Source organism: Lolium rigidum, chromosome 3, assembly GCF_022539505.1.
Source record: "Lolium rigidum isolate FL_2022 chromosome 3, APGP_CSIRO_Lrig_0.1, whole genome shotgun sequence".
Lineage (NCBI taxonomy): Eukaryota > Viridiplantae > Streptophyta > Magnoliopsida > Poales > Poaceae > Lolium > Lolium rigidum.
The window spans coordinates 54,337,163-54,352,971 of NC_061510.1; the positions used below are offsets into that span (position 1 = coordinate 54,337,163).

General features: G+C 48.8%; 1 protein-coding gene across 1 annotated transcript; it reads right to left on the minus strand.

Moving 5' to 3' along the window:
• Positions 1-12,848: 12,848 nt before the first annotated feature.
• LOC124696118 (UPF0496 protein 1) lies at positions 12,849-15,516 on the minus strand. Its single transcript, XM_047228893.1, has 2 exons — positions 14,332-15,516; positions 12,849-13,077 (listed from the first exon to the last, which is right to left on the minus strand). The coding sequence occupies exon 1, from the start codon at positions 15,514-15,516 to the stop codon at positions 14,350-14,352; it is 1,167 nt and encodes a 388-aa protein (XP_047084849.1). The 3' UTR covers positions 12,849-13,077; positions 14,332-14,349.
• Between the last annotated feature and the right edge of the window lie 293 nt (positions 15,517-15,809).

Here is a 15,809-nt window from a genome sequence, read left to right on the forward strand (position 1 = left end):
ATACCAATCTAATAATAAGATTTTCACCTGGACGGAGGATAATTTTCTTCTTGTACCGATTACAAGGCAATCTCGGGGAAAAGATTTACGGAAAAAATGCAAAGAGTGGAGCACGAGATGAGCCAAAGAGATGACCTGCATGTATTATCTTTGGTGCTTGTCATTGATGAGCCAAAGAGAGCACCTTCAATTGCTGTAAAATGTTTCCTCGCGGTGGAAACAACCACAATATTTACCTACGTCAGATCACGATTGCAAAATTCCTAGGAAGAACCCTAGAAAGAAACCTGCAATTGGCCATCGTGAACAAATATAGACCAGAGACCCACAATAAAATCATGAAGGCGAAGTTTATCTAATTACTGAATCTCACCTTGATTTTTTACATTTCAAATCAATCACCACCATTCAATTCTGCAATATGTATATACAACTGCTCCAAGATCTCCTCTTGTTCAGGGAACAACACATTTGCAAACAAAACAAAAAACACATGGTTAGTACAATAGAGGCTGAATGTGATGGGGGCAAGAAAAACAACCATTTTAGCCAATTACCTAGCCTCAAGCAGTTGCACATAACCGCTCCCTAAGCTAAAAAATTATCTACTTCACTGATCTGGAGTTTCTAGCACACACGGCCTGCAAATCCTAATCAGAAACCAGCTCCAATTAAACCGAAAAACAAGCAAACACAATCAGATTGATCCATTTTTTAGATGAGAGTGGGGAGAGGAGAGGAGGTTTACCGGATGGGCGGTCTGGGCATGTTCCCAGCGAGGTCGTCGGAGGAGCCGCTAGGACGGAGCGCGTCGGAGTACTGCCGCGGCGGAGCAACCTCGCGGAGGAAGCCGGGAAGGAGGGTTCCCTGGTAGGGAGGATGGAAACATCCATAGCCCTCCATGGCCCCATCACATCCCGTCCCCTTCTCTTCCACCCCATGTAGCACAAGGGCGCCTCGCCGTTGGCCACAATCGTTGGGAGCTCCGCTCGCTGGACGTCGCCGCTCCACCGGCGCGCCTCTCCCGTGGCGTTGCGCTCAACCGCCGGCGCCTCTCCCACGCGCTCGTGTCGCGGCTGGAGGCGGCGGCCGGGGCAGGAGCGGGGGCGCGAGGCGGCGGATCGAGGCGGCGGCGGTGGGCGACGAGAACGGGGAAGGAGCGAAGGCGGGGTGGGGGCGCGAGGCGGTGGTGGCGGGCGACGAGAGCGGGCAGGGGCGGGGCGCGAGGCGGCTAGGGTTTCGTTTGTCCTGGGGGCTCGCTTTTATACCAGGCCACACTGAAATACCGAAAATACCCTGCGGGTTGAGATCCACTGCCTGGCGCCAATGCATACCGACGGAGATCCCGGCCCGCGGTCGCCGACGAGCGGGCCCGAACGATGGTGGGGCCCACCAGCAGCCTCAGGCAGGTAGAACAGGGCCATTACATGTCTTTATCTAGTGGGAGGAGAGGCAAGAACGAACGGCTGAGATACGCTGATGAGGTGATCCGACGGCTGACATGCGCTGAGCGCTGTGAGTCCCCCATGGGGGGGCAGCTATTATACCTTTAGATGTGTGTAACTTCACACTGTATCACCAGTCGAAGTGTCATCGTCAGTGTGTAACTCTACAGTTCGATCAAGTTGAATGAGTTTTTGTTCAAAAAAAAAAAAGTTGAATGAGTTTAGCAACTACATGAGGAAGTGAAGGAACCTCATCTCAGGTGGGGAGTATTCCGCATTTTCAGCCTACAACGTCCAATTTTTTTTTTTTTTGGAGCAACTCTCACATGCATGAACAAGATGGTGTGGAAAATATGAACCCCTCCAAAAGTCAAGTTCTTTGCTTAGTTGGCTATTCAAAATAGGATATGAACGACAGACCGTATTGTGGCATTTGCTCTCTTCGCAAGCAAATCCAAGAGACGGCTCACCTCTTCTCGTATTGTCGGTACATAAAAAAAAAGTTTGGGGGTGACAAAGGAGTGCCTCGGGCTCCACAATATCATCATGCAAGAGTGGACGGTGACCCTATACACCAAGAAGTGGTGGGGTTTCCATTTTAAAAAAAAATGTGGCAGCCTAAAATGTCTAGGAAGGGCACCCCAAACCGCAACACATTGTCCTTGCTCATCATGCTTGTTAGTTGGATGGTATGGAAGGAGAGAAACGAAGTGTCTTCCGTAATCGGTCTGCCCCACCTCCCGTCATTTTTGAGATCATTAAGAACAACATTAAACTTTGGATAGTAGCGAGGGCTAAGCAATTGAGTTTTGCAATGCGGGGAGAGTAATCCCGCAGGTACTTTTTTTTGCTTTGCTTAGTCAAACTATTTCTCCTTAATGAACAAAATGAGGCAAATCTTTTTTGCCTCTGTTTCAAAAAATAAAAAGGGTGTGTCTATGTCTCAGTCAACTGAGAATTTCTTAAGTCTCAGTTATCTCAGAAAAGTGCAACTGCAGTTCAAAAAAATGTGCAACTCGGATCTGTTGCACTTTTTTAGTAGAAAAGTGCAATTGCACTTTTTGATAGAAAAGTGCAACTCAAGTGCATTTTTGTGATTGACTGAGACTTTAGAAATTCTTAGTTAACTGAGACATAGCAAAACCGAAATAAAAATACAGGAGCTACCTGTTGTACCAACTCATTGGCCGTCTGTCAACAAGAGAATGCTAACTCCGCCTGGTTGCTGATGTAGCTAGATCGCCCTCCGTGATTCAGTTGTCATTGTGCAGCCCCCAGAATACATTGCATCGAGATAGAGGGCGGCAGATTGTGGCTCGAGCTAGAGTCGAGTCGCCGCACTTGGTAGCCTCTTCTCCTGTGGCTCCACGGGAGCCCTCACCTTCCAGAGTTCGGAGTTTTATGCAGGGTCGCACTCGTCCGGTCTCAGTTCTACCGCGGGTGCAGCAGCCACTGACTCCGGCTTCTACTTCGCCTCAGTCGGGTTCAGTGGTGCAGCCGCTGTCGGTGGAGACGCTGTCCGCTGCGTCGGCGCAGCATGCACAGCCGACCTCGCCGCCCCACCAGGCCGTGACACCCGCGTCGGGGCAGCAGGCCGCGGCGGCTTTGGCCTCGACCCCCGCGTCGGGATCCTCGCCACAGCCGGCCACGGCGTCCCCGCTTCAGACCGTTGGGGCGGCCGCGCCGTCGGTGCGGCAGGGAGTCGTGGTATCTTCTTCGCCGAGGCAGCCAGCCTCGGAGGGCGACACGCAGGAGGGCCGGATGGTCACGCAGGCCGTGCCTTCTCCGTCTCTACCAGTTCCGAGAGGCGCAGCGGTGGAGGAGCAGCAGACTCCGGGGACCGAGCCGCCTATGGCGGTTAAGTCTTCCGAGACAGCGGCTCCGACGGCTTCCGCGCCTACGACGGTCATGGCGGGGATGATACAGGGGGCTTCTTCACCCACTACCCCTGTGTCATCGCCATCTTCTTCACCGGCTGGTTCGCCGCCTCGCTCGCCCACTTCTTCGCCGGCCTCCTTGCGGCAGCCTTCACCCACGGTTCCTCCTCCGGTCGTTCAGCCGACGGTGAGGAGGAGTGGGAGGTTTGCTCTTTCGGAGGATGGGGCGGGGGCGACGGATGAGGACGTCATGCAGCGAGCCATGCGACGCAAGGCGGAGATGAACCTCGACACGGCAGGTACTAAACAACCGTCTAAGTCTTTTGTTTCTTTTTCAGATACTCGTATTTCTTCTAATTTGAGTGGCCTAGGGATTTCTTTGGGTAGTCGTAATGACGAGATTTCTGTTTCGGCTAATGTGTTGAGACAAACGGAGCTTGACCGTTTAACGGTTGCCCCGAATGACTCCACTGGGCCTGAAACGGCGATTATAGACGATGATGAAGATGATGACATCCTAGATGGTCAAATTCTCTCGGCTATAATTGGCAACATTTCAGAAGTTGATCTAGAACATGCGGAGCTTAGTTCTGATTTGCAAGCATCCGAACGTGGTTCTCGATCATCGGCTGGAAAGAAATCTCGTAGGTATGGCAAGAACTTTAAATCTAAAATAGTTTCTCGATGAATGGCATGTTCCGGAATAGCAGAGGTCTTCGCGACTTGGCTAAGCATTCCCACATTGCTGATGGTTGTAGAGATTATGATTTAGATTTTCTTGCTATATCGGAGACGGGTAGGCGAAATTTCTCTCAAAGTTTTCTCGACCGTTTGTCGGGCGGGATTAACTTTCGGTGGTTCTCTCGCCCGCCACGAGGTAGGTCCGGAGGCATTTTACTTGGCGTCCGCATAGACACCATGACCGTCTTGGCTAGTTCTGATGGAGAGTATCATATTAAACTCGACATTCAGAATAAAGCCGACGGTTTCGTGTGGAGTCTGGTTGCTGTGTATGGTGCCGCCCAAGAAGAGTTTAAGGCTGACTTTTTACGTGAGTTGGTAAACCTTACAAAGGATAATCCCTACCCAATTTTAATCGGAGGTGATTTTAATTTGTTGAGGTTTCCTCATGAGAAAAGTAAAGGCCGTTTTGATGGTCATTGGCCTTTCTTGTTCAACGCTGTCATTGATAGCCTTGACTTAAGAGAGGTGTTTATGACTGGTCGACAGTTTACTTGGGCGAACAGCTTGCCGGAGCCCACATACGAGAAACTAGATCGCGTGTTGATGGATACCGAATGGGAAAATAAATACCCTCTGGTGTCAGTCCGCGCACTAGAACGTATTGAAAAACTGTCGACCACGCTCCCATCCTTTTAACCACCGGGAATCCCACACCCGTTCGTAAACGACCGTTCAAATTTGAACTTGGCTGGTTATATCGAGAGGGATTTCATGATATGGTTAAAAGGGTTTGGGACAGACCGGTCGGGGGGAGTACGCCCATTTTGAGATGGAATAATAAAATGCGTTCTATGCGCAAACATCTATCCGGTTGGGCTGCCCATACGGCTGGTATTCTTAAAAAGAGAAGTCTCGCTTATCAATCTGTGATTGATGAGCTTGAGGCTGTTGCGGAGACTAGACCCCTGTCTACACATGAGATTGAGCTTAAAAATCAATCCAATGAACAGATGGCGGGTCTTCTTCGCGAAGAGGAGCTCAAATGGTATCAACGATCCAAAGCTCAATTCATCTTGGAAGGAGACTCGAATACGCGGTATTTCCATGGTTTAGCTAATGGGAGACACCGGAAAAAACGTATTCACTCTCTTATTCAAGATGAAGGGTTGATTGAAGGCCATGAGCAACTCAAGTCTTACATTACTAATTATTATAAGGGTCTGTTTGGTCCTCCGGAGGAAAGTACTTTCTCTCTTAACGAGGACTTAACGGATGATATACCCCAAGTTTCTTTGGAAGAAAATGGCTTGCTAACCGCACCTTATACTGAGGAAGAGGTTAAGAAGGCAGTTTTCCAAATGGAATGTAACAAAGCACCGGGTCCGGATGGGTTTCCAGCAGAGTTTTATCAAACTTTACGGGATACTATTAAATCGGACCTTCTAGATTTGTTCGAGTGATTTACACATTGGACAACTAGAATTATTTCGTCTAAATTTTGGTGAAGTTATCTTGTTACCGAAAATTAATGAGGCAGAAAGGATCCAACAATATAGACCCATTTGCCTATTAAATGTAAGTTTCAAGATTTTCACGAAAGTGGCCACCATTAGACTTAATACGGTTGCGAGATCATGTTGTTTTACCATCGCAGACAGCCTTTATGCAAGGACGTAATATCCTTGATGGAGTGGCGGTTTTGCATGAGACGGTACATGAGATGCATTCTAAGAAATTAAATGGGGTTATTTTAAAGCTTGATTTTGAGAAGACGTATGATAAAGTTAAATGGTCTTTCCTTCAACAGACACTCAGGATGAAAGGTTTTTCGCCTGAGTGGCGAGCTCTAATTCATGACTTCGTGTATGGAGGTAGTGTTGCAATCCGGGTTAATGATGACACCGGACACTACTTCCAAACACGAAAAGGGTTACGCCGGGGAGATCCGCTATCTCCGATGTTATTTAACATCGTAGCGGATATGTTGGCGGTACTCATAGAGAGAGCCAAGTCCGATGGTCGGATTGAAGGTGTGATTCCACATCTGGTTGATGGTGGCTTATCTATCCTTCAATACGCCGATGATACAATTCTGTTTATGGATCATGATCTTGAAAAAGCTCGAAATCTGAAATTAATTTTAGCAGCTTTTGAGCAATTATCAGGACTGAAAATTAACTTCCATAAAAGTGAATTATTCTGCTTCGGTGATGCCCAAGACGATGTAGCTACGTATACGCAGTTATTTGGTTGTGGGCAAGGCCAATTTCCGATTCGCTATTTGGGTATTCCGATTCACTATCGGAGACTCGACAATTGCGGAATGGAAATTAGTGGAAGAAAGATTACAAAAACGCCTCAGTAGTTGGAAAGGTAAATTGTTGTCCCTGGGTGGAAGATTGGTACTCATTAATTCGAGTACTAACTAATATGGTACTCGTATATGTTATCATTCTTCATCCTACCAAAAGGAATTCTGCATAAACTCGATTATTATCGATCCAGATTCTTTTGGCAAGGGGACAACGAGAAAAGAAATATCGGCTGGTTAAATGGAGTATAGTTTGTAGTCCCAAAGATCAAGGAGGGCTTGGAGTTCATGACACTGAAAGTCAAGAATTCAGCTCTTCCGGGTAAATGGCTTTTAAGCTACTTACTGAGGATGGGATTTGGCAAACTATACTTCGGAGAAAATACATTGGCTCGAAGACATTATCTCAGGTGGTTTGGAAACCTGGGGATTCACACTTCTGGGCTGGTCTTATGGCGACAAAAAATGTTTTTTTTCGACATGGGACTTTCTCCATTAAGAATGGAGCGCTATGTGAACAGTATCCCGCTTTGTATAGAATTGCGCGTCGCCAAGGTGATACCATTGCAACCGTAATGGCTACCTCACCCCCGAATGTGACGTTCAGACGGGTTTTACTAGGACAAAGGCTCGTGGCATGGAACAACCTAATTCGAGAGGCTTGGAGATATTCAGTTATCGCCGGAACCGGATGAATTTCGATGGAACCTCCACGTAGATGGTTCTTTTTCCGTAAAATCTTTATACAATGCGATGCTACTTTCGATTTACCGATTGATAATAATAATAAAATTTGGAAGATGAAGATACCATTAAAAATTAAAATTTTTGGATGGTATCTTCGTCGAGGGGTTATTCTCACCAAAGACAATCTTGTTAAGCGGAATTGGCACGGAAGTACACGATGTGTTTTTTGTCATCATGATGAAACTATAAATCATTTATTCTTCCAGTGCCAATTTGCGAGATCTATATGGTCAGTCATCCAAGTAGCGTCTACCTTGTATCCTCCGACTAGTGTCGCTAATGTCTTTGGCAATTGGCTTCATGGTATCAGCTCAAGGTTTAAAATGCTTCTTAGGATGGGGGCGCTAGCAGTTATCTAGGCGCTCTGGCTATGTAGAAATGACAAGATCTTTAACGATAAAAATTGCTCTTTGTTGCAGGTTATCTACAGATGCACAGGTATTCTCCATTCGTGGTTACCTCTTCAGCGTGTGGAGAACCGAGACCTGTTTACGGAGGTCCGTACACGGTTGGAGGATACGGCGAGGGATACTTTTTCCCTACATGGGTGGCAGCATAGTCTACGGATAGTTGCTCCACCTAGCTCTTAGGCGTTATATGATTCATTGTTCCGATATGTATTTCGCCTATTTTTGTTTTTCTACAACTTTGGTCACTTGAGACAACAAACGGCTGTGTGCATCCTGCTTATGCAGAGACTGGATGTAATTGCTTTTTAAAGTAATAAAGCATCCTTTATCGAAAAAGAATACATTGCATCGAGTCATCGACCACAAGACAACGAAGGCGCAAAGCTTTGGAGATGGATCACAAGTATATACATCTCACAAAGTGCTCGAGGGACAAGATGCATGGTTGGAGCTAGGTTTCGTGCATGTTATGTCAAATCCCAGACCCTATCCGAATCGTGGGCAGGCAGGGCAGGATCATGTCATGCGCACTAGCTCGATCGGGAGGGCCGGCTCACACATGACACACATGCATGTGTGGATCGAGGTGACCACTGAGCGAACATGAGCGTGAGCATAGACAGACAGAGCATGGGAAGGGATGCGATGCCTGCCTAACCGCCTCGCTCGTCCAGCCCGGCGGCCATGATTTATGCAGTGGTGCCAGCTTTTATCTGATCTAGGTATGGACGGCATCCATCAGAGCCTCTCGAGAAGTCGAGATCCATGATCGGTTTCTCATGCCCACGGTCGTCGACATGTGCGGAGCACAACAAGGAATTGACATGTCCACGGCTAGCTAGCTATCGTCAGCTCATCACTGTTCCATTCTTCAGTTAGTTACATACCTGATGAAAAGGCTGGTCGGTTTGGAGGAGAGGTAGAGGCAACTGCGCTATCTAGCGGTGCAAATGGAGTTTTACAAGCTTTTACTGTAGTAGGTAGTAATTCAGGGTTTATTTTTTGTGTACCCTATTCTGTCTCGACGACGCTGAAACGATAGCGTAGCGAAAGCAAGTGTAACGGATGGATGTGTAGTCAGTTCTTGACCCTGTCAGTAGCACTGTTCAGAGGTCTGGTTTGAGCAGAGGAGGCAAAGGAGTACCTTATCCTGAATTCCTGATACAACTTTCAAGCTCTCGGAATGAAGGTTCATAATTCGCGATTCTGACTTGTGCCCGCCCGCCGCCATCATTCCGTTCCGTACGTACATCTTCCACAGTAAGATCACTGACGCGAACACATGCCACCTGTATATATCCAGATATCAGCGTCGATCGATCTCATGGCAGCGTGCCGGCAGCGGCAGGAATAGATAACAGTGCAGGTTCAACGTATGGCCGGAGCGCAGATTCACGGATCGTTATTACTCCTTCTAGGATTGTTTCTTCTTGGCTTCGGCTAGCTTCTCCCGTGTATCGACGATGGATCGACCCCTCCTCGCGATGACAGATCAGACAGGGCATGTTGCGGCCGCAGGGATGGATGCAGGCAGTGTCAGTTCAGTGGTGCTGCCCATATCGATGGGCACGTGGGTGCCACCGTCGCAAATTCTTCTACCCATGTCTGTGCGTGCGCGCATGGAGCTTTGGAACAGACGAGCGCAAACTCTCGGCCTCGAAGGTCGCGTGTGTCGCGTGGGCTTGTGCACGCGCTGCCCGGACGGGGCATGCACCCCACGAGGCCGACTGGCCAGGCACCGGTAGCCGGTAGGATAGAGCAGGAGACAATTGCCAAGTTGTTGGGGTTTGGTTTTGTCAAAAGTTTGCACGATGTTCGAGCCGTGTCACGTTGGCTTGGGTTAAAGCCCGAGAAGCGGAACATGGCGATGCCAAGGGACGTGCGGTGGAAACTTTGAGCACGTACCATGCATGTCGGCTTCTTGTGTAATGTAATGTAACGGTCTGCAGACCGACCCGATCGAGCTATGGTGTGTCCGGTTTCGATTCTCGAGCAACTTTTTTTCGATAAAGGGAATATATTAATATCAAAAAATACCAATTACATCCAGTCTCTGCAACAACGCCCCACCCTAATGGCAGTACGAATGAACACAGCCAAAAAAGAAAAAAGAAAACTAAAAAATAAAAGTTCCGCTACAGCCTTCTAGACCTAGCAACAGCAATACAACCACCACCGTGACAACACCTGAAGTACAGACTCTCCAAAAGCGACGCCTCCAAGAAGGAAACAGTGCACCGAGCGCCGTCGTCGCCCGACCAAAGGTCTTAGGATTTCTCCCCGAAGATAGTCCCCACTCTCAAAACAATGCCTCCAACAAGAACATTGTCGGGCACAACCGAGTTAAGGCCGGACCTTGGGTTTTTACCCCGAGAGGTAAGACTCCGAACTTCCCCGTGCCGCCGCCCCCACATGCATACCACCGCCGCAAGCCCGGAACGCCAAGCAGATCCCTCAGCATCACGTTGACTCGAACCTCCTTTAGTCAGTCCACCAATCCGGCCTTCATGATATTCCTTCTTCTGACTTCACCATGGACCAAAAAGTCACAGATGTCAACACAGAATATAGCTTCGCTGCGCTCCCTCCGGAACCAAACGGTCGGAATAAAAACATGGGTGCGCGCGACCAAATACCACCCGATCCAGCAAACTGCAGGCAAAATATGCACTGTTCCCTTCGCCAGCGGAGCTTTCCGGAACTCATCTCTCCAGCCAGATCAAAGCAAACTGACCTCCGTTAGATCTTCATCTTCGCTTGCGAGAAACCCGAGGACCGCCACCAAAACAAAGCAAGACCAGCAGGCCCCACGCCGCCAGTCCCTCCTGCCGGATCACCAGGGAAGAAGACGGCGGCGCGGATCATGCGTACCACCGCTGAACCGTCACCGGGGGAGGAGGCCGCCACCGCTCCACCGAATCCTCCATGGCTACGACGGAGAGCATCAGGCCCCGGCCAAATAGCCGTGCCGCCCGGCTTCCTCCACCGGCACTTCATCACCTCCCATGGAACGCCACAGTGGAAACCCTCTCCTCCCCCTCGTCTCGAGCAACTACATGCGCAGCACGTGGATGGTGGCACTGAAGGCACACAATTTTTTATGTTTTTTCTTCCGATAAATGGAACACATTAGCGGAAAATTCTATATGCCGCCCGCTGTGGTGTTGAAGCCTCACGCTGTGCACCCTCCAACGCATGTGTGCGGTTGTTAGGCCAGGCACGTTAGTGGAGAAGGCCACTGAAGAAGATGAAGATGATGGTGAGCACACGGAGAAGATAGGGATGTGACGGCGATCAACCGCACGATGACAGGTACGACGTGGCTAGCCGTGGTGCCCCAGCAGAGTTGAGGCCAAGATCTCACCCAGTGATGGCACGACTGGCTGCGGCGTCGCCGACGAAGCTAGTGAATAAAACTTAGAGTTATGGTACGTGTGGGGTATGAGGAGCTCACCGACAACTAGATCTTAGGGTTTAGGGTGCGGGAGAGTTCCCCGGAGTCTAACACTGCCGTTGGAGAGGGTATTGATTATCCAAATCCAAAATTACCCATACCATATATTTTAAGATTACCCATACCCATATACTTTAAGATTATCCATACCCAAAATAACTGGGTATTACCTAGTGGATTTGGGCATACCCATCTCTTTCCAAGGGAACAATGGAGTGCATCAGCTACTTCTTGTTGGGCTCGTTAGAGGCTCGAAGTCAACGGTGGTGCAGCGAACAGGGAGGTTGCCAGCGACGCAACAAACTAGAGGTAGAGGAGGGAGGTCGCCGGTAGAGCGGGCGGTCGAGTGCGGCAAGCGCGTTGGAGTTGTGTGTTGACTCACAGCCGGACGAAATCGTCCCCCGTGAGGATAGAGGAGAGAGAAAAAAGTAATGGATAGAAGATGTTGGTTCGTGGGTACAGGTAATCACTGGGTAACACCATATTTACCCTCCCCATGCCCAAAATCAAATGGGTATTTTAGTTTCTATCCATACCATCCCCAAATAAGTGGATATGGTATTTAGTATGGGTAATGGGTATAAACGGCAGGTTTACCCAAGTCGGAGGGCTTCCGAGGGAGGCCGGAGGTGATCGTCGACTGGCGGTGGGGGACGGACCGAGGAGAGCGATGCAGTGGCCGGCAGAGGAGCCGCGAATGAGGGTACCGGTACCACACAAGAACTCTAGGGAAGAAGGTGGGATGCAGCTCATGATGCCCTTTGTCTGTGCAGCGCCTTCTTTCTTTTTTCGATAATCAGTACCACATATATTCATAGTAATAAATAGTACATGGTAGTGATACATGACCTGACTCCAACGTTTATAAAATAAAGTCTAAAAGATACTAACAAATCTCCGAGGTATTCAAATTCTTTCTTCTTCTAGGATACGATTTTGTACTCTTCTGAAGGCAACCAAAGATAGATGATGAACCATAAACATGTAAATTACCGACGAAGGTTCTCGCATAATTTTAATTTGAGCCGCAATGCCAACGCTTTGTGCACGCACGCAACCATTAAAGTAGTCAATCAACATCACAAGAGTACCAACACCAGTATCTCAGGGAATAATAGCCGATCAGTCTTGTCGACGTCGCTGGATAGCCGAGAGTATGAATCACCATTATTGAGGACGTAGTAGACGGGACAAAAACTGCGAGGATAATTCTCCTCGTGGCAACCATGAGAAAAGATCCAAAATCGATTTGGCGAAGCAAGATTTGAAGGCTCAACCTAGACAATTGTAATCTTTCAACACCACTATTAACGTCGGGAAGAAGATCTCGTCGTCGCACGAAAGACCGAAGATCACTCGGGGCAAGGAACCAACAATGTCTCCCTACTGGCAAAGACGATGCATATCTTGCCAGAACATGAGCTTATTTGTTACATTCACGTCCTTCATGAGTGAAAACGACTTGCACCTGTTGAGCCTTTGCCTTCACCTCATTCAATATCCACAGAAGCTACGTAGCCCAGCCTAAAGAGGCAAACGGGCCAACAATTGAGATTTGCCTAGGCCGCCAAAGTACGAGGCAGGGCCTATTAACAGTCCAGCTCACCAGTCCGATCCGCTGGCCTGGGCCTGACTAGCGCAGCGCGTACCTGGCCCAGCAGAGCAACACGTGACACGACCCGTGGGCTGTCCAACAGCCCAACTATTGCCCAACTCGGCCTTTCCTAGCGGAGGATCCGATTGCAGAAGTTTTCACCCTTTTTATTACAGAATCGAAACGAGCATGTACAGCAACTAAAAAAGAACATTCCAGAATCAAAACCAACATGTACAGCAACTGACCACCCCATTTTTCTCATTGAGATTATTCGATCAAACACACAGACATATCGCCAAGAGCCAGAGGTGAGCACACTGAACTTCTAACAAATAAAATCCTTTTATTAGAATAAATAAACTAAAGCCATGCCCGTCACACCGATGAAGAACCGGAGTTCGACAGGAAATAATCAAGTTGCTAATGGCTATTTCTTGAAGTTTGGAAGCAGTGCACCATTTATTGCTTTATGATACTGATCACTGCCTTTGCTTGCTTGTCTAAGCTACATGCTAAATAAACCTTTCCATGTGCATCGCTATCACCAAATTCCTGCAAATAAATGTGGGAAACATGATGAGGATTCAAAGCTTTCTTAATGAATCAGCAAACTCAGAATTTCACTCTGCAACTTGAATCGCGTGATGAATTACTACCACACAAATCAAAAGAATGCTCGGCTAAGAAAAGTTAACTAAGTGAGCTTCCATGTTGTTGTGCGATACTTCAAAATAAGAGGTGAATAGTTGTTGCAGCTGTTAATTTGCTGAATAAGGGTAATAGATAAATTTCACAGATCATGAGATAGCTGTCTATGTTGTGAACATATGCTAAATTGCTTGCTAACAACTGAATTTGATATCTGGAACAAAGTGTGATACATCGAAAAATACTTGTTCGGATACAAATGCAAGAATATCAAATCCAGATAGAACATTCCGGATTTGTGGAACAATTGCAGATATTCCTTGTGCTATTTAGAGTTGAACATCACATATTTTTAAATAAAGCTTACAAACTGGGTTCATTCTGCTAAAGAAAGATGATACATATAAAAAAAGCTAGATGCTTCACAAGTTGGGGGTAAATTGCTCGAAAGCGTGCATATCACGGACTGCAACTGGGTATCAAATCAAGAAAAAGACAAAGATAGCCGTGATCACACAATAATGATTATTTGGTAAGAAGTATATCTTAAGAAATTACTAGATTTGCACTGAATGTTCTGCAGGACATAGGAGCACTGCCGAGATATCAGATATCTCATGCACTCAATCTTGTAAATTCAAAATTTCCTTTGCTTAGAAGTATATCGGTATATGTGACATGGAGAAGCAACAGAGAGAACACCTACACGTCTAGAAGACTAACAACCATGAAAGCTTAGACAACGACCTTTTATTTTCTTTTCTAAAGTAGAGTTGAGAGAACCTGGACATCTGAAATGTGTGGAAGGGTAAGCTCAATATCAGACTGTTGAGTAATACTAAGTCAGTATGACCTGGCTTGGTCCGGACCATAATCATGGCTCACCGAGTGAGCTTCTATTTCAAATTCAAGAGACATGGAATTTGTAAAATTACATCTAGAATTGTCCACAGCAAATCATATGGGAAAATTTCATAACCACAATCTTGAACAGTATTATGCAAAACAGGGGTGATGAAATATTATAAATCGACGAGCCAAACAATAATAATTTATCTCAAACTGACTCGTTCATACTGTCTACAAGGAGCATCTCTTTTGTACATTGCATCACAACATGATCAAAGAGTACATGAGTATATCTTATCACATCCATACCTTCATCATATTATTCTGTCAGTTAGGGTGCCGGATGATCCTTTGTAGCACGACAGTCCTTGCCCGACGGATGTCTCGGCTACACCGATCTGCCTGCTCCCCAAGATCCTCGACACTCTTCATGAATGCCTCCAGCTTCTTCTTGATTTCCTCGACGCCGAACTTGACCGCCTCCTCATCCCGCTCCGCAAAGTCGATGCAATCGACCATGGAGCTGATCTCCATCTCCACCCGGTTGATGAGCACCCTGATACTGTCCAAATCCTTGATAGCAATGAACGTCCCGACCTGCATTGCGCTCACCACCTCCTTCTGTCCACGGAGAGCGTCCTGATAGCCTTTCAGCAGCGAGTCGATCCACTTCCCCATAGACCCCAACGGAATTGCGGCAGCCGCGGCCAATGCCGCCGCGACAGGCGGTGCAGCGATGGCCGCGGCGACCACCGAGCAGATGAGCACCGCCGCGAAGGTGCTGGCGAAGATGATGCTTGACACCCTGCGCCAGGCCTTGATCTTCTTGACCTTCTTGTCGAGCCGGTGCTTGCGCAGCTGCAGCTTCTCCAGCATGGCCAGCTGCTGGCGGTACACGGCCTGGAAGGCCTGGAAGAACTCGTCGGTGAAGGGGTCCCCGGCCGCCTTGAACAGGCGCAGCTCGTGCAGCGTGCGCGCGTACCGGGCGGAGGGGGCGGTGGGGGCGTCGGCGCCGGAGTTGGTGTGCTCCTCGTCGTCGAAGCGCTGGAGCGCGACGTGGAGGAGGAGCTGGGAGTCGCGGGCGCGCTTGAGGCACTTGTCGAGCGCGGTGCAGAAGTCGAGCGTGTGGAGGCTGCTCTCGAAGTAGTCCTCGACGAGGTCGAAGAGGTCGGGGCTCTTCCAGATGTCCTTCTTGCAGTCGAGGATGACGCGCACCACCTCCTGGTTCATGTCGAGGAGGCAGCCGGTGACCTCGCGGAGGGAGTCGAGGGACATGGACCGCACCTCCACGCCCACCGCCAGCGTGGAGATGGCGCGGCTGGTGCGGCGCTGCAGCGTGGAGTCGAAGGTGCGCACCTCCGGGTCGTAGCGGCACGCCGCCTCGTAGGAGCTCAGGTCCTCCGCCGCCGCCGCGTGCGGCAGCCCCGGGTCCGACGAGCTCGCCGGACGGTGGGGCTTGCTACTGCCGCTGGTGCTGCTGCTGCTGTTCCCCATTGCCGGAATCGAATCAGACCCAGCTAAAAAGAACGGATTTTCACTGGATTTTCGAGAAATCTGCAGCAGATCGGGAACTCAGAGACGCCTCAGCAGCCAGGACGGATCGAACCGGCGAGCATTGACAGGAGCACGCAGTCCTAGCAAGAAAATCTGGGAGCTCAGGAAGCGAATTTAGAGGCGCGTGGGATCAAGAAAGCGAGGTTTCGGGGAAGAATGAAGAATGCAGTGGGGTACGGGAGGGGAGAGGGGGGGTGGTTTTGTGGAGTGTGGTTGTTGTCAGGTGGCGATGT

What these genes read in the sequence shown, in the direction of transcription:
- LOC124696118 (XM_047228893.1), bottom strand. Translation starts at nt 15,516, where the DNA reads ATGGGGAACAGCAGCAGCAGCACCAGCGGCAGTAGCAAGCCCCACCGT.